The following is a 17,793-nucleotide window of genomic DNA, read 5'->3' as shown; positions in this document are numbered from 1 at the left end:
GCGCGTTCACGCACTTGCGCACGCGTCCCTCGGCTGGCCGGGCCTCCGGGCTCCGGTCCGGCTCCCGGAGCTAGGCTCCCGGCGGCTCGGGCGATACGGCGCCGGGCGGGCGGACGGTGGGCGGGGGCCGCGGGGAGGTCGGGAGGAGGGCGGGGCGGGCGCGGGCGGGCCGCGTCGGGAGCGCCGGGCCTGCGGGCGGCGGCGGAGTGGAACTCGGCGCTGGCGCTGGTGTGGGCGCCATGGACGCCGACGCGGGGTCGGAGAACCCGCCTGCCGAACGCGGCGACCCGGGCCTGACTCCGGAGGAGGACGCGCGCGCCCGGGCAGAGTTCGCGGCGCTGCACGGCCTGGCGCTGCGCGCGTCCGGGGTCCCCGAGCGGTACTGGGGCCGCCTCCTGCACAAGTTGGAGCACGAGGTGCGGGCTAGGGCGACGCGGGAGGGCGAGGCGCCGGCAGGGACGACCGGGGTGCAGAGCGGGGCCGGGAAAGCTGGGGCGCGGACGGCGCTGGACCCTTCTACCGGGAAGGGTGTGGCTGCGGGCGGGCCTCTGGCCGAGAGCCGCTGGGCTGCGTCGCGGGGAGGCCGGACCAGGTGCGCTGTAGGGGGAGGCTGGCGGCCCCCGGGAGGACGCGGGCTCACGGGTTGGGAGTGTGTCTGGGGGAGAAGTAGAGAAAGCGCGTCCCGGGGCGGGAGAAGCCTCTGCCGAGGTGGGCAGGCCTGGGGGAGACGCGCTGGGGGTGTGTCCGTGTTGGGGCGCGGCGTGGACGCGGCGGGAGAAACGGACAGAGGATTGCTGATGAAGAGCACGAAGGCCATGATGACCGACTTAGACGTCGCCTCCTTGGCGGTTTAGGAGCTTTTAGAGTTCGGGGCCTAAGAGTGGCAGCAAGAGCCCAGTACCTGTGGCCCCGATTCTACCAGTGCCTAGGGCTGGGCCGGGGCTGTGTGTGCGGTTCCTGTTGTGTGTCGGGACCTGTACTGAGTTATCCACACATCTGAGCCCCACAGATTTAGCATCCCCATTATGCGGTTGAAAAAAGTGAGTCACAGGAAGAGCAGCTGAGTCTCCCAAAGTTTGTCAGACTTGGGAACCTGTTCCTTGCTCTCAGCCACTGCCTCCTCCAGGGAGAGTAGATGTCCCATGAGTTTGTGTGGCTTTAGCTGTTCGAGTCATAGAATTCTTTCTTGTGTCATCATTTGATTTGAGCCCTGGTCACCCTCATTTTGCAGGTGAAAGGAAAGAGGTTGTGGGAGACGGAAAAGATCTAAAGAAAAAGGTTTACATGCTTCTAGATTCTCTGCCCTTTTGTGGGGACGGCTCCCTTCTGCCCACCAGCCTTCTCTAGCCTGGGTCTCCAGTGGGGCTCCCCACGGGTGCTCGCTGATGAGTGGGCCCGGGTTTTGGGTCGTTTGCCCAGGTGCTGAAGCCAGAGCACATTCACAGGCCAGTTAGAGGGGCCTTCTTAGTTAACTGGAAAAAGGCTCTTCTTGGGTGGGGGGCTGCCCCCAGGGCCAAGACAGACCAGGGCAGGTGATGGAGTGGAGCCCCAGAGCCAGGAAGAGGTAGTCACCCAAGCCTAGCCGCTCGACAGACCGCACTTTCTCAGCCAGGTTTTCTGTGTTAAATCCGGGTTCACCAAATACCCTCCTGCTCCAAACACATAGTTACTATAAAAAAAAGACATTTCAGTGACACTCACTACATCCCTACCTCTTGTGAATTTCCTTCCCCATACGACTTGCCCTCCCTTCCACCAGTGTTTCCTGAGCCCTTGGCTCTGGTCCCAGGCATGTGCTGGGGGACCCCCCTCCCCAGTTTGTTAGGATAAGAAGGTTCTCCTCATTCTGGGTGAAAGGCACATGATGTGGGAACGCCCTGGCCCTAGCCCAGCCAGCCTCCGTAGGCAGGAAATCCTCATTCGGGCAACACTGGTCCGTCTGAGCTGGAGTCTCCCATCTGGAAAGCCTGATGGTGGAACAGGGCCCCAGCTCCCACTGTCATAGTGGGGATTGGGTGGGGAGGCCTAGATGACATCAGCCAGGGCCGGCACATGGTGAGCAGTCCCCTGGATGTAGCGTCCCCTCTGCCTTGGCTTCTGTAGCTCTACCAGGGGACCGCCAGTATTTTTCCATGAGCTTCCCTTGCCGTTAGGGGTTATGGGCAGAGCTGTGAGTCATCACTTTACTAGACCCAAAACCTACATCCATTGTTCCCAGTGAAACCTGCCACTGCTGCTCTGGGCCCAGGTGTGGGGGAGGGCACCTGCCAACAGGAATGGGGCCCTTCCCAACTCCCCGCAAGGCCAATGACCCTGGTGTCTTGCCTCAGATCAGTTTCATTGGAAAGGATGGGGAGTGTTTTAAAATAAATTCCACCTCTCCCTGCCGGCAGGAACTTCCCAGCTGTAAAACCACTTCCCTTCGTTACCTCCTTAGGGGCTTTTCCAGTCTGTCCATGAAGGGATTGTGGTCACCCTATTTTCACAGCTGGGGGAAGGCAGGCCCTCTATCCCCAGGCCTTAGGCTACCCCACTGTGCCCCCTCCCTCCATATGATTTGGGGATTTGGGTTCTGGGTTGAAACCCAGGGTGTGAATTCCAGTCCTCTGAGCAGCTCTGTCCTGGAGGGGAGGTAGCACCCCAACCCCCTCCCACCCCAGCTCTGACTGCTTAGGGAATCCGGCTTGAGGCGGCTCCCCTTGTCTTCCAAGGACCCTGGCATGCTCCACCTGTTCCACAGCTTCTGTGCCCCTACCTGGGGTCCTTGTACTGCCACCCCCAGCCACGTGTTCAGATCTTCCCCCACTTTAACACTCACCTCCCATCTGGCCCCAGCGCCATTGACCTGGGCCTCCCACATGGCCCCACCTTACTCCACTGCTGCTCGGCTGCCTGCTCCCTAGGCAAGATCATGAGCAGTTCGCCCTCACACCCCGGAGAGCCCTCCTGCCTGGCACAAAAAAGCTGCGTGTGCCTGCATAGGGGGCTGGTTTGCATCTCTGTTGGGGTCCTGAGAAGTGGGTTTTGGGGAACTGGCTTTTGTTGTCCCTGCTCGTGCCAGGGACTTTCTATGCGCTGTTTTATTGATTTACACTCTGCTCTCCTGGAAGGTGGAGGATGCCTTCTTCCCCGGGGAGAGGCTAGTCTCAGAAGCATAATGGTGCTGGCAGGTGCTTACACGGCATTTGCCGAGCTTAGGTTCTTCCAAGTTTTTGATATCTGTTAATCATTTCATCCTTCCCACAACCCTCTGAGGTCGGTTCTGCTGTTCCCATTGTAGGGATGGGGAAACTGAGGCACAGCGTGGTTCAGTGACCGGTCCAAGGCCCCACCGCCTGGCTCCAGCATCTGCCCTAAGGCCCCCTGCCAACTGGTGGCAGACACGGGGTGCATGAGGGGGGCATGCTGGCTCGTCTTCACCAGCTGCATGTGGTTGGCAAGGAAACTCAAGGACCAAGGCCCTTATCTTTCTGACCCAGCACTTGAGACCAGCCACAGAGCATGCGTTGTGCAGGCCCGAACCGCTTCTTGGCCTGGCTGGCGTGGTGGCTGTGGGAGGCTCTTGGCCACCTGCCTTCTTTCTGGGGTGCCTCAGCTGCTGCCCTGGTGTAGGATTGGCTGTTCCTGTGAAATTGGAGTTGATCCCAACCTCCAGATTCACCTCTGACCTGACCAGAGTTAGGCTAGATTGGACTCCACCACATGCCTGCAGCCCCACTTCTAAGCGTAGGCCCCCTGGGCTGCTGGACTTTGGACAATAGCTGGTGACCGTGGTTAGGTTGCAGTTCTGGCTGATCTCTAGGAGCCTCAGTTTCCCCACCTGTAAGATGGGTAGTTGGGTACTAAATAGGTCCTGCCTCCCCTGAGGGGTTTCGTTGGCCCTTGAGGCCAGGGCGTGGCGCTCCTTGGGGCTGGAGTTCAGGCCCCCGGGAGCCTGCCAACACCCCTGCTGTGGCCCCAGGTTTTCGATGCCGGGGAGATGTTCGGGATAATGCAAGTGCAGGAAGTGGAGGAGGAGAGTGAGGGCGAGGAGGCCCGGGAAGCGAGGAAGAAGCAGCCCAACCCCGGCGGCGAGCTCTGCTACAAGGTCATCGTGACCAGCGAGAACGGGCTCCAGGCGGCCGACCCCAACAGGTAGGAGCTGCAGGCCCGACACCCGAGTTCCATACCGTGGTCCTCAGGGTGGGCTCCCTGTTAGATTGCGCCAGGGATGGCCCCTCTGGGGAGAAGCAGCCGTGGCAGGCCCTCGTGTTTGCTGTGTCCCGAGCACCGGTCCCTTAGCCCCTTGTGAGAGGCACTCGTGGCCACCAGAGGTTCCAGCTGGGCCCCACGGTCCGGTTGGCCCCGATACCGATGATGCTCCCGCGTGAGTCATGTTTCAGACAAACCTGAGAGCAGCCTCCCCACACCTCTCCCAACCATCACTGGGGTCCCACAGCAGAGGGGTGATGCGTTCCGACTTTGCCGATGAGACAAGGAGGACCTGCCCAAAGTCACACGGCTGGCTGAGAGCCCGGGTGTGGCGCGTCAGCCCGGGCTATCCTGAGGACCTACCCCTGGTCCTACTGAATCCCAGGCTCTGAAAACTATGACAGGTTCTCCCAGGGCTTTATGCCCGGCCTGTGAGCAGTGTGGTCTGCTTAATTCCTCAGGGGAGGACACCGGGGCCACAGGGTAGACGGGGCAGAGCTAAGACTGGACCCTGGGATTCCTGCCTCGTAGGGGCCAAGAGGAGCTGCAGGCGCATCTACCAAACTTTGTGGGACCCTTGAGGAGGAAACTGGCCGGCCTCTTGTGCAGAGCACCCTGTGAGGGGGTGGGAGTGGCCACACAGGTAGCCAGCCAGCCGCCTCCACCCACGTGCTCTCTGACTCCGAAACTTGTAGGCTCACCTCACACCGTCAGCTCGGTGTACCTGCTCTGGGGCCGCAGGCCCAGCAGCCACCTCAAGGAGCTCACTGCCCCTCTGCAGCCTTCAGGCATAGCCCTCCACCAGGCGGGCACAGGACAGGATGCGGGTGGAGTCCTGTGTTCGGAGCCCCGGGCATTGGTTTCATTTCCTCCCGGGCCTTTCTCCCTGTAGAGCTTTGAGTCTGCCCTGATTGCCAGACCCCAACTTCATCCTCTCTCCACACCTGCTGTGTAGAGCACCCCTCGTGAGCATTTGTCCAGGGTCACGCCCAGGTGTCCCGCCTTGAAGCTCGGCTGTGTGCAAGGCATCCCGGCATCCCATGGTCATAACCTCTAAGCACGAGGGCAGGAATAAATCTGCATTTGTTTTGAGTATGCAAACGTACAGCACTAGAAGCACAGTGGAATAAACACTGCTGACTTAGCCACCCAGCCCAAGAACTGGAGCATTTGCTGATGCCCAGGGGAACGGAGGTGACGGCCGCTTTGCCCAGCAGGCGAACCACACCCCTGGGTGTCCGGAGCCTCCCGTTCCAGCGGGGCCCTGGAAGGTGTCCCAGCAGCCCTGCCCTGGGGGGCGGGAGGGCAGGTGCCTGCCTGGTCCTCTGTGGTGGCCCCACCCCCGGGCTCTTCCAGGGGGACTGGGCATGTGGGCCGCAGGGGTCCAAATGCGCAGGGACTTGCAGCCTCTCCCACAAAGGCCTTGCTGTGTCCCAGGAAGTGCCCCGAAGTCCCAGGCCTGCGTGAGTGAGCCCCCAGTGCCAGCTCCTTGCGCTTCTCCCTGCTGCTGGCTTCCCGCTGTCTTAACCTTTGCTTTTGCCGAGCACCTGCTGGGCCTGCAATAGCGAGGTGGGAGCGTGGGCCGGCCCAGCAGGTCCAAATGCAGTTGAAAGCACTTACTGTGACAGTGATGGATGGTGATTATCACCAAGAACACAAGGACTTGGTGTGTGCAGTCAGCACATTGTATGTTTTGTCCTCTCTGATGCTCGTACCGGCCCCCCGACAGGAGGTAGGGACCCCGTTGGTTTTGTTTTTTTTTTTTAAAGATTTTATTTATTTATTTGAGAGAGAATGAGAGAGAGAGCATGAGAGGGGGGAGGGTCAGAGGGAGAAGCAGACCCCCCCGCTGAGCAGGGAGCCCGATGCGGGACTCGATCCCGGACTCCAGGATCATGACCTGAGCCGAAGGCAGTCGCCCAACCGACTGAGCCACCCAGGCGCCCGACCCCGTTGGTTTTTGCAGACACTGGAAGAGAGGAAGCTCCCCAGGCTGCAGTGGCAGGCCCCTTCTCCCCCCACCCCCGTGTCTCCTGGGGCAGAGCCCCTGAGGGCCCCTCACACCCGCTCTGGGCCTGTGTTGGCAGCATCTTCCTCATCGACCACGCCTGGACGTGCCGTGTGGAGCGCGCGCGCCAGCAGCTACAGCAGGTGCCCGGGCTCTTGCACCGCATGGCCAGCCTGATGGGCATCGAGTTCCACGGCGAGCTGCCCAGCGCCGAGGCCGAGGACCTGGTGCTGGAGGAGATGTGGCGGTTCAACCAGACCTACCAGCTGGCCCACGGGGTGAGCGGCGGCAGCCCGGGGGAGCCAGGACCCAGCCCCAGGGGCCTTTCCCCCCAGAAGTGAGCAGACGTCTCTCCTGGGGCCCCCTCATTCCCTGTGGCTCCATCGTGGGCCTGTTACTCTGCCTTGGGCCAGCCGGTGCCGGGCACTCGGGTGTCTGGGGGCCTTGGAGCTCACAGGACACGACCCTCTCTCAGACCCCTAGACGTGGGCCCCATGACTGGCTGCCTGTTTCCTGGTGCCTTCATGTTCTGTCATCCCCCAAAAGCCCTCTGGTTCCTCATTGGCCTCTGAAGAGCTGTGTCCCTTTAGCACAAGTCCTCGGTGTCCATCGCCATCCCTCCTACCAGCCTCCCAAGACCCACCCTCAGGCTCCAGCCCCTCGCCGCTTTTAGTGTGGGAGAAGACCAAAGTTGTTTCTCGTGGTCTCAGCTTAGATGTCACCTCCTCCAGGGAGCCCCCCTCGCCCTCCCCTGCCAGACACATCCACGTAGCTGCTAGACTGAGGGCCTTAGTCCATGCACCTGTCCCACACAAGCAGTCACAGTGCAGTCTGCTGGTCTGTGTCCTGGTCTGCCCAGGATGGTCCCAGGGGCCCCAGGTTAAGGGGACTGGGATGCGTGTGGTAGACACTCCAGGCTCTGGGAGTTAGGTATAGATGGGGCATCGTTTGGGTAGGTGGATGGGAGGGTGCACGACAAAACGGGCAGGCAGATGGACCGGTGGACCCGGGTTGCTGTGTGTGCTCTGCCCACAGACGGCCGAGGAGAAGGTGCCGGTGTGGTACGTCATGGACGAGTTCGGCTCGCGCATCCAGCACTCGGACACACCTAGCTTTGCCACCGCACCCTTCTTCTACATGCCCCAGCAGGTGGCCTACACGCTGCTGTGGCCCCTGCGGGACCTGGACACGGGTGGTAAGTGCCACAACCACCCACCCTGAAGGATGGGCCCAGGCCCTGCTTTCCTGCTGCCCCCTGATGGGCCACGTGTCTTGATGCAGAGGAGGTGACCCGGGACTTTGCCTACGGGGAGGCTGACCCTCTGATCCGGAAGTGCATGCTGCTGCCCTGGGTCCCTGCCGACCTGCTGGACTTCAGCTCCTCCACGCCCGAGCCGCCAGATGAGCACTATCAGGTGTGACCGTCTGCCTCCGACCTTGGGGCCTTTTGGCCTGGTGGCTTCTGGAACGTTCTTTAGTCCCCACGTGTTATTGAATGCCAACTGGCTACTGTAGGAGGGAGCAGAGAGTTTGGGAGCATCTGAGAGACAAGGGGCTCAGAGCTCAGGGAGTGAGCAGGAGCTGCCAGTGGCCGCCCAGCTCGGGTGCCAGCGCCGAGCCTGGACCCCAGGGCCTGAGGCCGGGACCCATGCCGTCGGAGGGTTGGAGCTGGGGTTGCTGGTGGTCAGTGCTGCTCTTCCTTGTTTTGGGGGACTCTTTGCCAAGACTGGGGGGCACAGTGTGGGCCACGAGGCTTGGTTATGAATCCCAACGCGGTACTGTTCCTCCTCACCGGGGATGTGAAGGTGCTATTCAAGCATCGCACCGTGCATTCTCCTGCACACAGTAGGCCCTCAGCAAGTCGCGTCATCGTTAGTGTTGCTGTTCTGGCCAAAAGAGGCACTTTCATCTGTGGCAGCCTCTTGGCAAATTAGGGAGCCAGGGTTTGGGAGGCCCCGGGCAGGGGAGATGGTAGAGCTTCTGGGAACACAGTCACTGCAGACCAGGCAGGGCTGAACAGGGAACACTCCCGGGCCCCCCTCCTCTGCCTCTGATCTCCCGCTTCTGCTTCCCAGTGGCTGGTCCCGGTTTGGGACCAGGCCATGAGTGAGGCCTGTGGTTAGCACCTATGGGCATGCTTGATGGTAGTCCTTTATAACATAAGGACTTGAGGTCCTATTTCTGTCTTTATTTTACTGAGGATGGGGAAACCACAGAAGTTAAGTAACTTGCCAAAGGTCACACAGCTGGTAGGCGAGCTGGGGCGCAACACCAGGGGGCCTGACAGCCTGTGGGCGGAGGCTGCAAGCCTTACCCCACCGTGTTGAAATTTCCCTGCCCACACGGGCACATCAGACATTCACTGGGTGCCTCGGAGGGCTGTGGAAAGGAGTGGACAAGTTAGCTCGAGTGAGAATGGGAAGCGCCGTGGGGTGTTAGCCGTTCTGTGAATGCTGTGGTTTGGGAGAGGCTGGGCCGTAGTGGTGGGTCCTCCTGGCCCCTTTGCCATGAATTCCATCTAAGCCAGTGGTGGTTGAACTATCCGTGCAGGAAACTCATCACTCATCTTGAGTCCAAGGCATGTTTCAGAGCCTTGTAGAGTAGTTGCACCTAGTAGTTGCTTAGTAAATGGGTGACTGCAAAGGAGTAAGGCTTAAGAATGGCTTAGGGACAAAGGGTTCCTGATCTTGAGGTGGTTCTAGCAGACAGGGCAGGGAGGGCCTGAGCTGGGACAGCTGACTGAATTTACACTCAGGAATTCAAGTTAGTTATTGTTTTTTTACCTCGGGACGTCCTCTGCTGTCCAGGAAGAGGAGTTGAGGCCAAATCTAGTTGTCCGTAGCATCCTGGTTGCTTTTCCCCATCTGACCCATCCAGCTCGGGCCTGTGCTCTGGGTCCGGGGGTCGCTGGTATGAGTCAGCGATCACGGGATAAGAAATGACTCCAAGGCAGCAGCCTAACACAGCAAACACTGATCATCTCACCCACTTTCTGTGGAACAGGAGATGGGGGTGCTTTGGACTCGGAGCCCCTCTCGAAGCGTAGCCAGGCTGTCAGCTGGACCGCATCATCTGAGGCTTGCTGGGGCCGAGGATCGGCTTCCGCCTGGCGCACTCACACGCCTGGCAAGGTGGTGCTGGCTATGTCGGCAGGAGGCCTCAGTTCTAACCCACGTGGCCTCTCCGCAGGGCTGCAGACTTCTCTTCGAGCCCGTGAGCTGGGAGAAAGCACGGAGAAAGCCGCAGGGCCTTCCCTGAAGTAGCGCACCCGCTCCCCTGAGTCTGTGCCTTAGAAGCAGCTCCTTGGGTCCGGCCTACACCCAAGGGGAGATGCCTTTCGAAGGGAGTGTCACAGTGTTCGTTGGTGTGTTTTAAACCACCACACGGCTTACGCTTGGAACAGCATTTCAGGGCTCCACTAGGACTGGCGAGCCCCCTCCCGGGACAGGCTTGACACCTTCTCAGATGCCTGTGATTTGGAGAGAGCGTTGAGATTTAGAACAGTGTTTACATTCTCCTTTTGACACAAATGGGTCGCTCAGCATGAGGGGCCTTGAGCCCCAGAATCCCAGGGCGGGGTAGTCCGAGGGCTCTGGCCACTGCTGTGCCTGTTGGAAGGCTGTACCTGGGGCCTGGGGGTGCCCCCTGATGCGCCAGGACTGGGGAGGTGGGTGTTCCCTTGCTCCCTGTCTTGAAGCTGTTTCTACCTGCAGTGCTTTCCTTCTAGGCCATTTTGGAGGAAAACAAGGAAAAGCTGCCGCTTGCCATCAGTCCGGTGGCATATCCCTGTGACCACGTCTTCAAGTGCGTAGCCCCCTTCTCAGCTCATGATGAGCCTCCTTGCTCCCCCCGAGTTCCCATGGCTCCGAGAACAGTGCCCGGCACAGGGAGGCGCTCAGTAAGCCTGCTGTTGCCTGATGGCATGGCAGTGACAGAAGCCAGGGGCAGAGTCTTAGGATCACAGAGAGAATGCTGTGGCGGGGGGGGGTTCCCTCTGGTCCTGGGGTGAAAACATAGCCAGGCCTGCTCCTGAGGTCAGGAAGCCTGGGCCGACCGTGAATGCGCAGGGCACCTAGCGGAGGCGGCTGGGCTGCTAGGAGGGGCCGTTCCCGGGCGTCTGCAGCTGGGGGCTGGCGGGTGAGGTAAGGCCAGGCAGGCTGGATGCCAGGTGGAACCAGATGCCCCGTTGTACAGGTGAGGAGGTGGGCGTGCAGTGCTGCGCCCACTGAATGCGGAGCAGGCTCAGAGGCGGGTCCCAGCCTGGCTTTTGCCTCCATGGGAGTCCTTCTCTCTGGCTACCCAAGCCTGGGCCAGCCCCCCAGCCCAGGCAGCCCGGGGGCCCTCCCTGGTGCCCAGGCCCACTGCCCAGAGTCTGTCCTTCCTCAGGGTCAGAGGCCCCACTGAGGCCCACTTAGTCTTGGCCTCCTGTTCACAGTCCTGCCCCTGGCAGTCCACTTCATCTCCTCCCCTGGACCACTGTCCAGGGCTGGGCCACCCTCCTACTTTCTTCTGCCTCGGCCACCCCCAGCAGATGGGCTTCTGGGCTCTGTCCTCACCTCTGCCCCGGGGCCAGCGAGGACTGGGCAGGGCAGGCAGCAGCGAGCACTGGTGTGGAACGAGGCCACGTCCAGGGCACTGGTCTTGGCCACACACTCCCCTGCACGCACCTGGACACCAGCTGCCTTCTCTGAGGGCAGAGTTCTTTGCATGTCCGTGGGAGGCTGGTTTTATCAGTCCTTCCTGTTTCCTTCCTGTGTGGGAGATAAGCCTGCGTCCGTGAAACACTCAGGTTATCCCGTGTTACCCAATGACAAGTGTGAGTTGGGCTGTGATCCCATCTTAGAGGTGGGGACCCTGGGGTCAGGAGAGTCCTAGTTGCCCCACACTCAGCAGGTAGGCAGAGAGGGTGAGGTTGACCCGGGCTTTCCAACCTCGGCCTGAGCTAGGACTGCAGAGTGGAATTTATACCCAGCCTCATCCTCTCTCACATCAGCCCAGGGTGGGGAGCACGGGTGGGGGCCCAGCTCAGCCCGACTTCTTCCTATAGGGTCTACACAGACATTCAGCTGGTGTTCAGCCACCTCACACACCCACGCTTCACCTTCACCCAGAGCGAGGCGGATGCTGACATTCTCTACAACTTCTCCCACTTCAAGGACTACAGGTGAGTACCCGCTACCAGGCCGGGGGTCCAGGGACTGGCCCCAGAGCCCCTCGCCGCCCCTGTAGCCGTGTGCACTTGCCTCGGCCCTGCAGGACGCTCAGCCAGGAGAGGCCCAACGTGCTGCTGAACCAGTTCCCCTGCGAGAACCTGCTGACGGTGAAGGACTGCCTGGCCTCTATTGCACGCCGGGCGGGGGGCCCCGAGGGCCCAGCCTGGCTGCCCCGCACCTTCAATCTCCGCACCGAGTTACCCCAGTTTGTTAGCTACTTCCAGCAGCGGGAGAGGCGGTAAGGGCCCCCCTCTCCCCCCTCACCATGGAGCCCTGCGAGGTGGGACTCCTACACCTGTCACCCTCCCACGGCCTGGCCCGCCCCACCCGGCCCACTCCTCGGCTTTGCACTAACTTGTGCCGGCCGCGGCGCTGGAAGCCGTGGGCACAGGGCACTGCCGGGACCACCACGGACGTCTCCACGTCTGGGCTCAAGCAATTCTTCCTTGTACCCCAGGGTCCAGCCCCTAATGTTCCCTCTGTGACACCTCCCACTACTCCCTGGGAGAGGTTGGGTGCCCCTCTTCTAGGACTGCCGTGGTCCCGGGAAGGTGGACACAGGGCACAGCCTAGCCGACCGCATGTGCTCTCAGGGGCCACGACAACCACTGGATCTGCAAACCCTGGAACCTGGCCCGCAGCCTGGACACCCACATCACCAGGAGCCTCCACAGCATCATCCGGCACCGCGAGAGCACCCCCAAGGTGGGCCTTGCGGCTCTGGGCACACAGGCTGGTCGATGAGACTGGGGGGCAAAAGGGGACTCGGGTGTCGGGCCCTATGGGGGTGGGTCCTGGTGTTGGCAGTGAGCGGGGTCACTCGGCTCACAGGTGTCTCTGAAGCCCCGACCCCGACTCCTTCCAGTGTCCTGGCCAGCAGGGGAGGGCTGTGTAACTGTCCAGGAGCGGGGGGAGCCCTTGTCGAGCGCTGTCCGGGTGTGTCTGATGTCAGAGACCCCACTCCACCACGCGGGACCGCCCGGCAGGAGGGAGGCAGCCAGGCCAGGGAGCCCCTAGACGGTGCCGTAGTGACATGGGGCACGTCAGGGGCGGTGTTGGGGGTGGGGGTGTTGTAAGACACACAGCCCCTGGGCAGAGGTCAGGGAAAGCGTGCCAGTGGGGTGGTTGCTGAGCGGATTCCAGGCAGCGGAGGAAGAGTTGGTGGGATTACGGCTGAGAACTTGTATGCAGTTTTCAAAACCTAAAAACTGATGGGATCTTTTCCTTCAGCCAAAGTGAAGGTGAAGATACAGAACTTGCCGCAGCCTAGACAGTGTTTGAAAAGACCAAGGAAGGAGCCAAGGGCAGGGCGAAGGGCTCCGGGGGCCAGGCAGGAGCGTGCCTGTTTCTCCAGGATGTGGTGACTGTGTTTGGATGGCCCACAGGCGTGAGCCTGTCACCAGGGAGGATGGATGCAGATGGGGTGAGGTTAGGTGCCTCCGGGCCAAGGAGAGGGGAGAGCCGCCTGCAACCCTGCATCTGTGTTCTCCAGGTCGTGTCCAAATACATCGAAAATCCTGTCTTGTTCCTTCGAGAAGACGTGGGGCCGGTCAAGTTCGATGTCCGCTATGTCGTGCTTCTGCGGTCGGTGAAGCCCCTGAGGCTGTTCGTATATGACGTGTTCTGGCTGCGCTTCTCCAACCGGTAATTGGGAGGCTGGCTGGGGGCGGGGGGTGACGGGGCCCCTCTTTATCTTGGGGTCAGAAAGCCCGTCCTGGAGCTCCTTCTCCACCACGCACCCAGCGGGTGGTCCCGCTGAGCCCGGATCTGGTCCCTGGCGGGAACTCGTACCCAGCCTGCATCAGCCACGGGTGGGGACGTGAGCAGCGCTTGTCACTGTCAAAGGGGCACCAGCAGCTGCGGATCGTGATGGCAGTGATGGGCCACCCAGGTGTCTTCCCAGAGCTAAGCTCTGAGGGGCCGCAGGGCCACCCCCTCACTCCGATGGGGGCACTGGCGTCCGGCAGGGTCTCTCGAGCACCGTCCCTACTGGGACGCGGCCATGCTCAGGACCCTCCCGTGTCTGGGCGCTCCTCCTGCAGGCCCTTCGCACTCGATGACCTGGACGACTATGAGAAACATTTCACCGTCATGAACTATGACCCGGAAGTGGTGCTAAAGCAGGTAGGTTCGCTTGGAGGCAGTTACAGACCCAGACCCCACACCCATCGGCTTGTCTTCTGGGCAGGCTGTGTGGACCCTCGGAGGAGCTGCCTCTGGTACCTGGGTTAATCTCAAAGCGGCAACCCCGCAGCTGAGAGAGGCACACGCTCTGTCTGAGGTGCCCGAGGCCTCCCCAGGTCCTGCAGCAAGTCGGGGCCAGGCAGGTCTCCGCTGAAGGCACAGACCGCCTTCCGTCCGGCACCCCCCGAGCACAAGGACAGGTGGGGGTGGGGAGGCACAGGGGTGCGTGCCACGTGGCCCCCTGGGAGCAGGCTGCTGCTGCTGGCCCATGACCCTGCCTGGATCCTGGATCCGTGCTCCCCCTGCTGTCTGGGCACCTTGGGCAAAGGGACATCAGGGCAGAGCTCCTTCCGAGGTGAGGGCCTCAAACCCCAGCTGGCAGCAGCGCACCTGCGACAGGTGGGCCTAGCCCGGGCAGAGGCAGAGCCTGCTCTGGGTGGAGGAAGGAGGAGAGGAGAAAGAGGCTGCCTCACACGTCGTCCCAAAAGCCCTCCCTGACCTGCTGGCTGGTTGATGGCTGTTTCAGGCCAGTGGGAAGTAGGGCACACCCACTCACCCCCTCACCCACCCTGCTCACCCCAAGGCCTGCAGGTGGCCTTCTCTCCCCTGCCTCCCACAAGGTGGGCGCTCTTCTGAAGGTGGTAATTATCGTTTCCAGACGTGTTTTGATTTTTTGGCTTGATTCTTTTGATCGCAAAGCTATTCAAATGGTGGTTTTATATATATATATGTTTTTGTGTAACTGCTATCCAGGTGAGCAAATCCTTCTATGGTTTTCTTTTTTTGCTGAGTATCACGTATATAGATTCGTCATTATTGCTAAATGTGGCTGGGGGCGTCTTTGTCGTGGGATGGTGTTGTCATTCACCTGTTCGTAGACATTTACGTCACTTGTGGTGTTCACCATTAATAAACGAGCTGCATTGACCACTCCCGGGGACACCTCGCTGTGCCCATGTCTCAGCAGTCCTCGAGGGTGGACTGAGCCATCAGAGTGGCCGTACCCACACGCACGCCCAGCCTGGCTGTTGCTGCTTGTCCTGGGCCGCGTTGGAGGCTGGTCCCTAGGACCCTGAGCCGTCAGCAGGGCCCTGGGACACGGTTGGAAGTTGTTTCTGAGAGAACTGAATGGCTTCCCCCCATATTGTGAGTGTGGCACCCCAAGGGTCGCGTTTCTCTGTAAGCTCCTGTGTGTGGGGACACATCGCCAACAGGATGTGAGCATCAGGCCTCCGTAGGGAGCCCATCCTGGCTCAGCCTTTCAGGAAGAAGCCTGAGCTTAGGGCTGGCTTGCGCACGTGTGTTTTAGATGCAGTCTTGGCCCGAGGAGATCTTTCCGTCCTCAGGCACTTGGAGCTGGTGCTGAGCGGCGAGCTCAGGCCTGGGTCTGGGCTCTGCCTCCAGCACACTGTCCCGGCCTCACAGTAGCCCTGTAAATAAGTGCTGCACAGGGAGCATTGTCCCATTTCACAGATGAGCACACTGAGGCTCTGACAAGTAAATCTGCTTGTCCTGAGTCACAGAGTAAGATCCAGAGCTCAGACTCCGTCCCCTGCCTCTCATTTGTGCCCAGGGGCGGGGGTGCTGGATAGGCTGAGGGTGCTGACATGTGGCCCCGGTGAGTGCCAGAGCCTCCACGTGAAGGCAGGGCAGGCTTCCCCGCTCCCTGCCCCGAGGAGGCCCCCGGGCGGAGCGTGACGGGCCGTGTGTCTGTGGCAGGTGCACTGTAATGAGTTCATCCCTGAGTTTGAGAAGCAGTACCCGGAATTTCCCTGGAAGAGCGTCCAGGTGAGTCCTGGGTGGAGGCCGGGGCTTCCCTCGTGGGCTGGCGTTGGGCGGGTGGGGGTCTTGACCTCCTTGGGATGGTCCTGCTCCTCCCACCGAGGCCGGTGAAGGAGATGGCGTGTGCTGCAGCCCTCCTCCCCCTCTGGGCCTCGTGGGGTGTTCTGGAGGGGAGTGGGAGCACTGTCGGGACAGCCAGATGGCGATAGGCCCTACCTGCCCCAGAAATTGCAGACCTGAGGGGACAGTAGGGACACAGCTGGAGACCCGGGCTGGCCTCCGCATCCTAGAGTGCTTCCGCTGCTGCTCTGGGCACCTTGGTGCCGAGGGGAGCTGGGGGCCCCGAGGCAGGAGCCAGGCAGCTTAGCACGTGTCAGAGGAGACGGCGAGGGCCGGGGGTGGAGACACGAAGGCCGCAGGAGGAGGGCTCGTGGGCCGTTTGGGGCCGCAGCTCACGGAGAGGCAGTGAGGCCGTGTAAGGAGCTGCTCTGGGGGCTGGTCCCAGCCTCAGAGCCGTGCAGCCCCCAACCCTGCCTGTCCCTTCCCCAGGCTGACATCTTCCAGGCCTTCACGGAGCTGTTCCAAGTGGCGTGTGCCAAGCCACCGCCCCTGGGCCTCTGCGACTATCCCTCGTCCCGGGCTGTGTATGCCATCGACCTCATGCTCAAGTGGGACAACTGTCCAGATGGTGAGGGGGCTCGCCTGCCCCATAATCCAAACCTCGCCCCCCTCCACTTACCCAAAGCCCATCATCCAGCCCTCCCCCGCCCCTGGGGGACAGAGAGGGCATCTCTGGTTCCTTGCCCTGCTCAGTGCTGCTGAGATGGTCCTTTGCCTCAGATTCACCGTGAGACCTGGTGTGGGAGGCACGTTAGGGGCAGCGAACTTTGGGGCGGAGCGCCAGTGGGAAGGGCAGCGGGCTGCGGCGGCGGCAGGAGGGAGCTCGGGGGGGAAGGGACCAGGGGCCTGGTGCCAGGCCTGGCCAGCCACCCGGGCGTGACATGCCCTGTGTTCTTGTGCTGTCCCATCAGGGAAGCGAATGATGCAGCCACAGATCTTGGAGGTGAACTTCAACCCGGACTGTGAGCGGGCCTGCAGGTACCACCCGAGCTTCTTCAATGACGTCTTCAGCACCCTGTACCTGGACGAGCCCGACCACTGCCACGTCACCCGCCTGACCTAGGTGCTCGTGGCTCCGTGGTGCGTGCCGGCCCGTTCCAGCCTCAGCGCGCGGAGCTGCTTCTGCAGAGCCCGCTCCCCTCCTCCCTCAGGCGCAGCCTCGCCTTCGAGCTGTCATCCCCGCGCCACCTCCGGGGGCTCAGGGTCCTCTTCCCTCCGAGGTCAGGAGCAGGGCCAGTCACGGTGTCCCCAGGGCTGAGTGCCAGGCCCCTGTCCGCACTCCCCTCACCACCACCTACACTCAGCCGAGGGCTTTTCCAGAGAGTCCGGTTCCTGGGCTGCTGTGTTTCCCAGGGTGTTAGCCGATGCGGGTTCTGGGGAGCACAACGAGGTGTCCCCACAAACAGGTTTCCCCAGCAACACCTGTGGGCCCCACACGTGAACGGGGGCCAGGCGGACTGCTTCTCCAGAGTGTCTGCCCATGCGTCGAGTCTGCCCCGTGGCAGGGTGTCAGGGTCCCACCCCACACCCCTGCCCCCCGGAACACCTGGGAGCCTGCTTCCCAGACCCAGCCTTCTTCTTTCCCAATCTCAACCAAAACCTTCACCAGCAAGCTTCCCGTGAAGTTCCCACTCAGGAAGGCCGCGGCCTTTGGCTGCCGTCGCCTTTCCGTTTATGCAGAAGCAGGCCATCCTCCTGTCTGCGGCCCAGACAGAGCTTTCTCCCTCATCTGCCGTCGGCTGGGGCCTCAGGGACAAGTGGGGTGGCGGAGCGCCAGGCAGCAGGCCGCTGAGGAAGACAATTCTAGGGAGAACTTGACGTTACCGTCAGATGCTACCTTCCCCCAGAGCCTAGAGTCAAAATGTTGGATTTTTGTTCGTTTTTCATCGATGGGAGGAAAATATAAAAATTCTTATTATTTCCATAACTTTGTTTCTGAAATTTGGAGTCACATGCTGGTGTGTCTCGTGTAGCCGCAGTGCCCCCAAGCCCAGCTGACAGGCTGGTGGGCGAGCTTGCCCCCCGGGGTGGTGGGGGGGAGCTTGATTTCATTTTGAAGCCAAGAAGCAAAACGACTTGACCGTGCCTCCCATCCATGTGTCTGCTTGGCTGTGTCTGTCCATCTTCTCTGCCACCCGGAACCTCAGCTGTCGGCTGGGGAGACGCCCCTTCCCTGCAGCCAAGCTGAGGTGTAGAGAGCAGGACGCCTTGTCTCTGGTGTGCTCCCTGGGGAGCCGCCGGCGTCCTGTCCTCTCCTCGATGCGATCTGTACCGCAATAAAGTATACCTTCTTGA

The 17,793-nt window shown here is 61.3% G+C and overlaps 1 protein-coding gene across 4 annotated transcripts; it reads left to right on the top strand.

Annotated features, from left to right (window-relative positions):
• The first annotated feature begins 9 nt into the window (after positions 1-9).
• On the top strand, positions 10-17,793 carry TTLL12 (tubulin tyrosine ligase like 12). Of its 4 annotated transcripts, none has more exons than XM_081822585.1 (15): positions 10-116; positions 3,962-4,134; positions 6,279-6,477; positions 7,235-7,394; positions 7,481-7,614; positions 9,927-10,003; positions 11,247-11,363; positions 11,456-11,650; positions 12,006-12,117; positions 12,244-12,348; positions 12,905-13,056; positions 13,455-13,536; positions 15,316-15,384; positions 15,928-16,066; positions 16,410-17,793. In XM_081822585.1, the coding sequence occupies exons 2-15, from the start codon at positions 3,980-3,982 to the stop codon at positions 16,559-16,561; spliced, it is 1,848 nt and encodes a 615-aa protein (XP_081678711.1). In that variant the 5' UTR covers positions 10-116; positions 3,962-3,979; the 3' UTR covers positions 16,562-17,793. The 4 variants fall into 4 exon arrangements, with proteins under 4 accessions (XP_081678711.1, XP_081678712.1, XP_081678710.1 ...); XM_081822584.1 differs by lacking the exon at positions 10-116 and adding an exon at positions 156-416; XM_081822586.1 differs by lacking the exons at positions 10-116; positions 15,928-16,066 and adding an exon at positions 155-416 and having other exon boundaries at positions 16,410-16,560.

Source organism: Leptonychotes weddellii, chromosome 5 (genome assembly GCF_054177405.1).
Source record: "Leptonychotes weddellii isolate Sample4059 chromosome 5, ASM5417740v2, whole genome shotgun sequence".
Classification (NCBI taxonomy): domain Eukaryota; kingdom Metazoa; phylum Chordata; class Mammalia; order Carnivora; family Phocidae; genus Leptonychotes; species Leptonychotes weddellii.
Note: the sequence above shows the minus strand (reverse complement) of the source record. Positions and strands in the feature narration are given on the sequence as shown.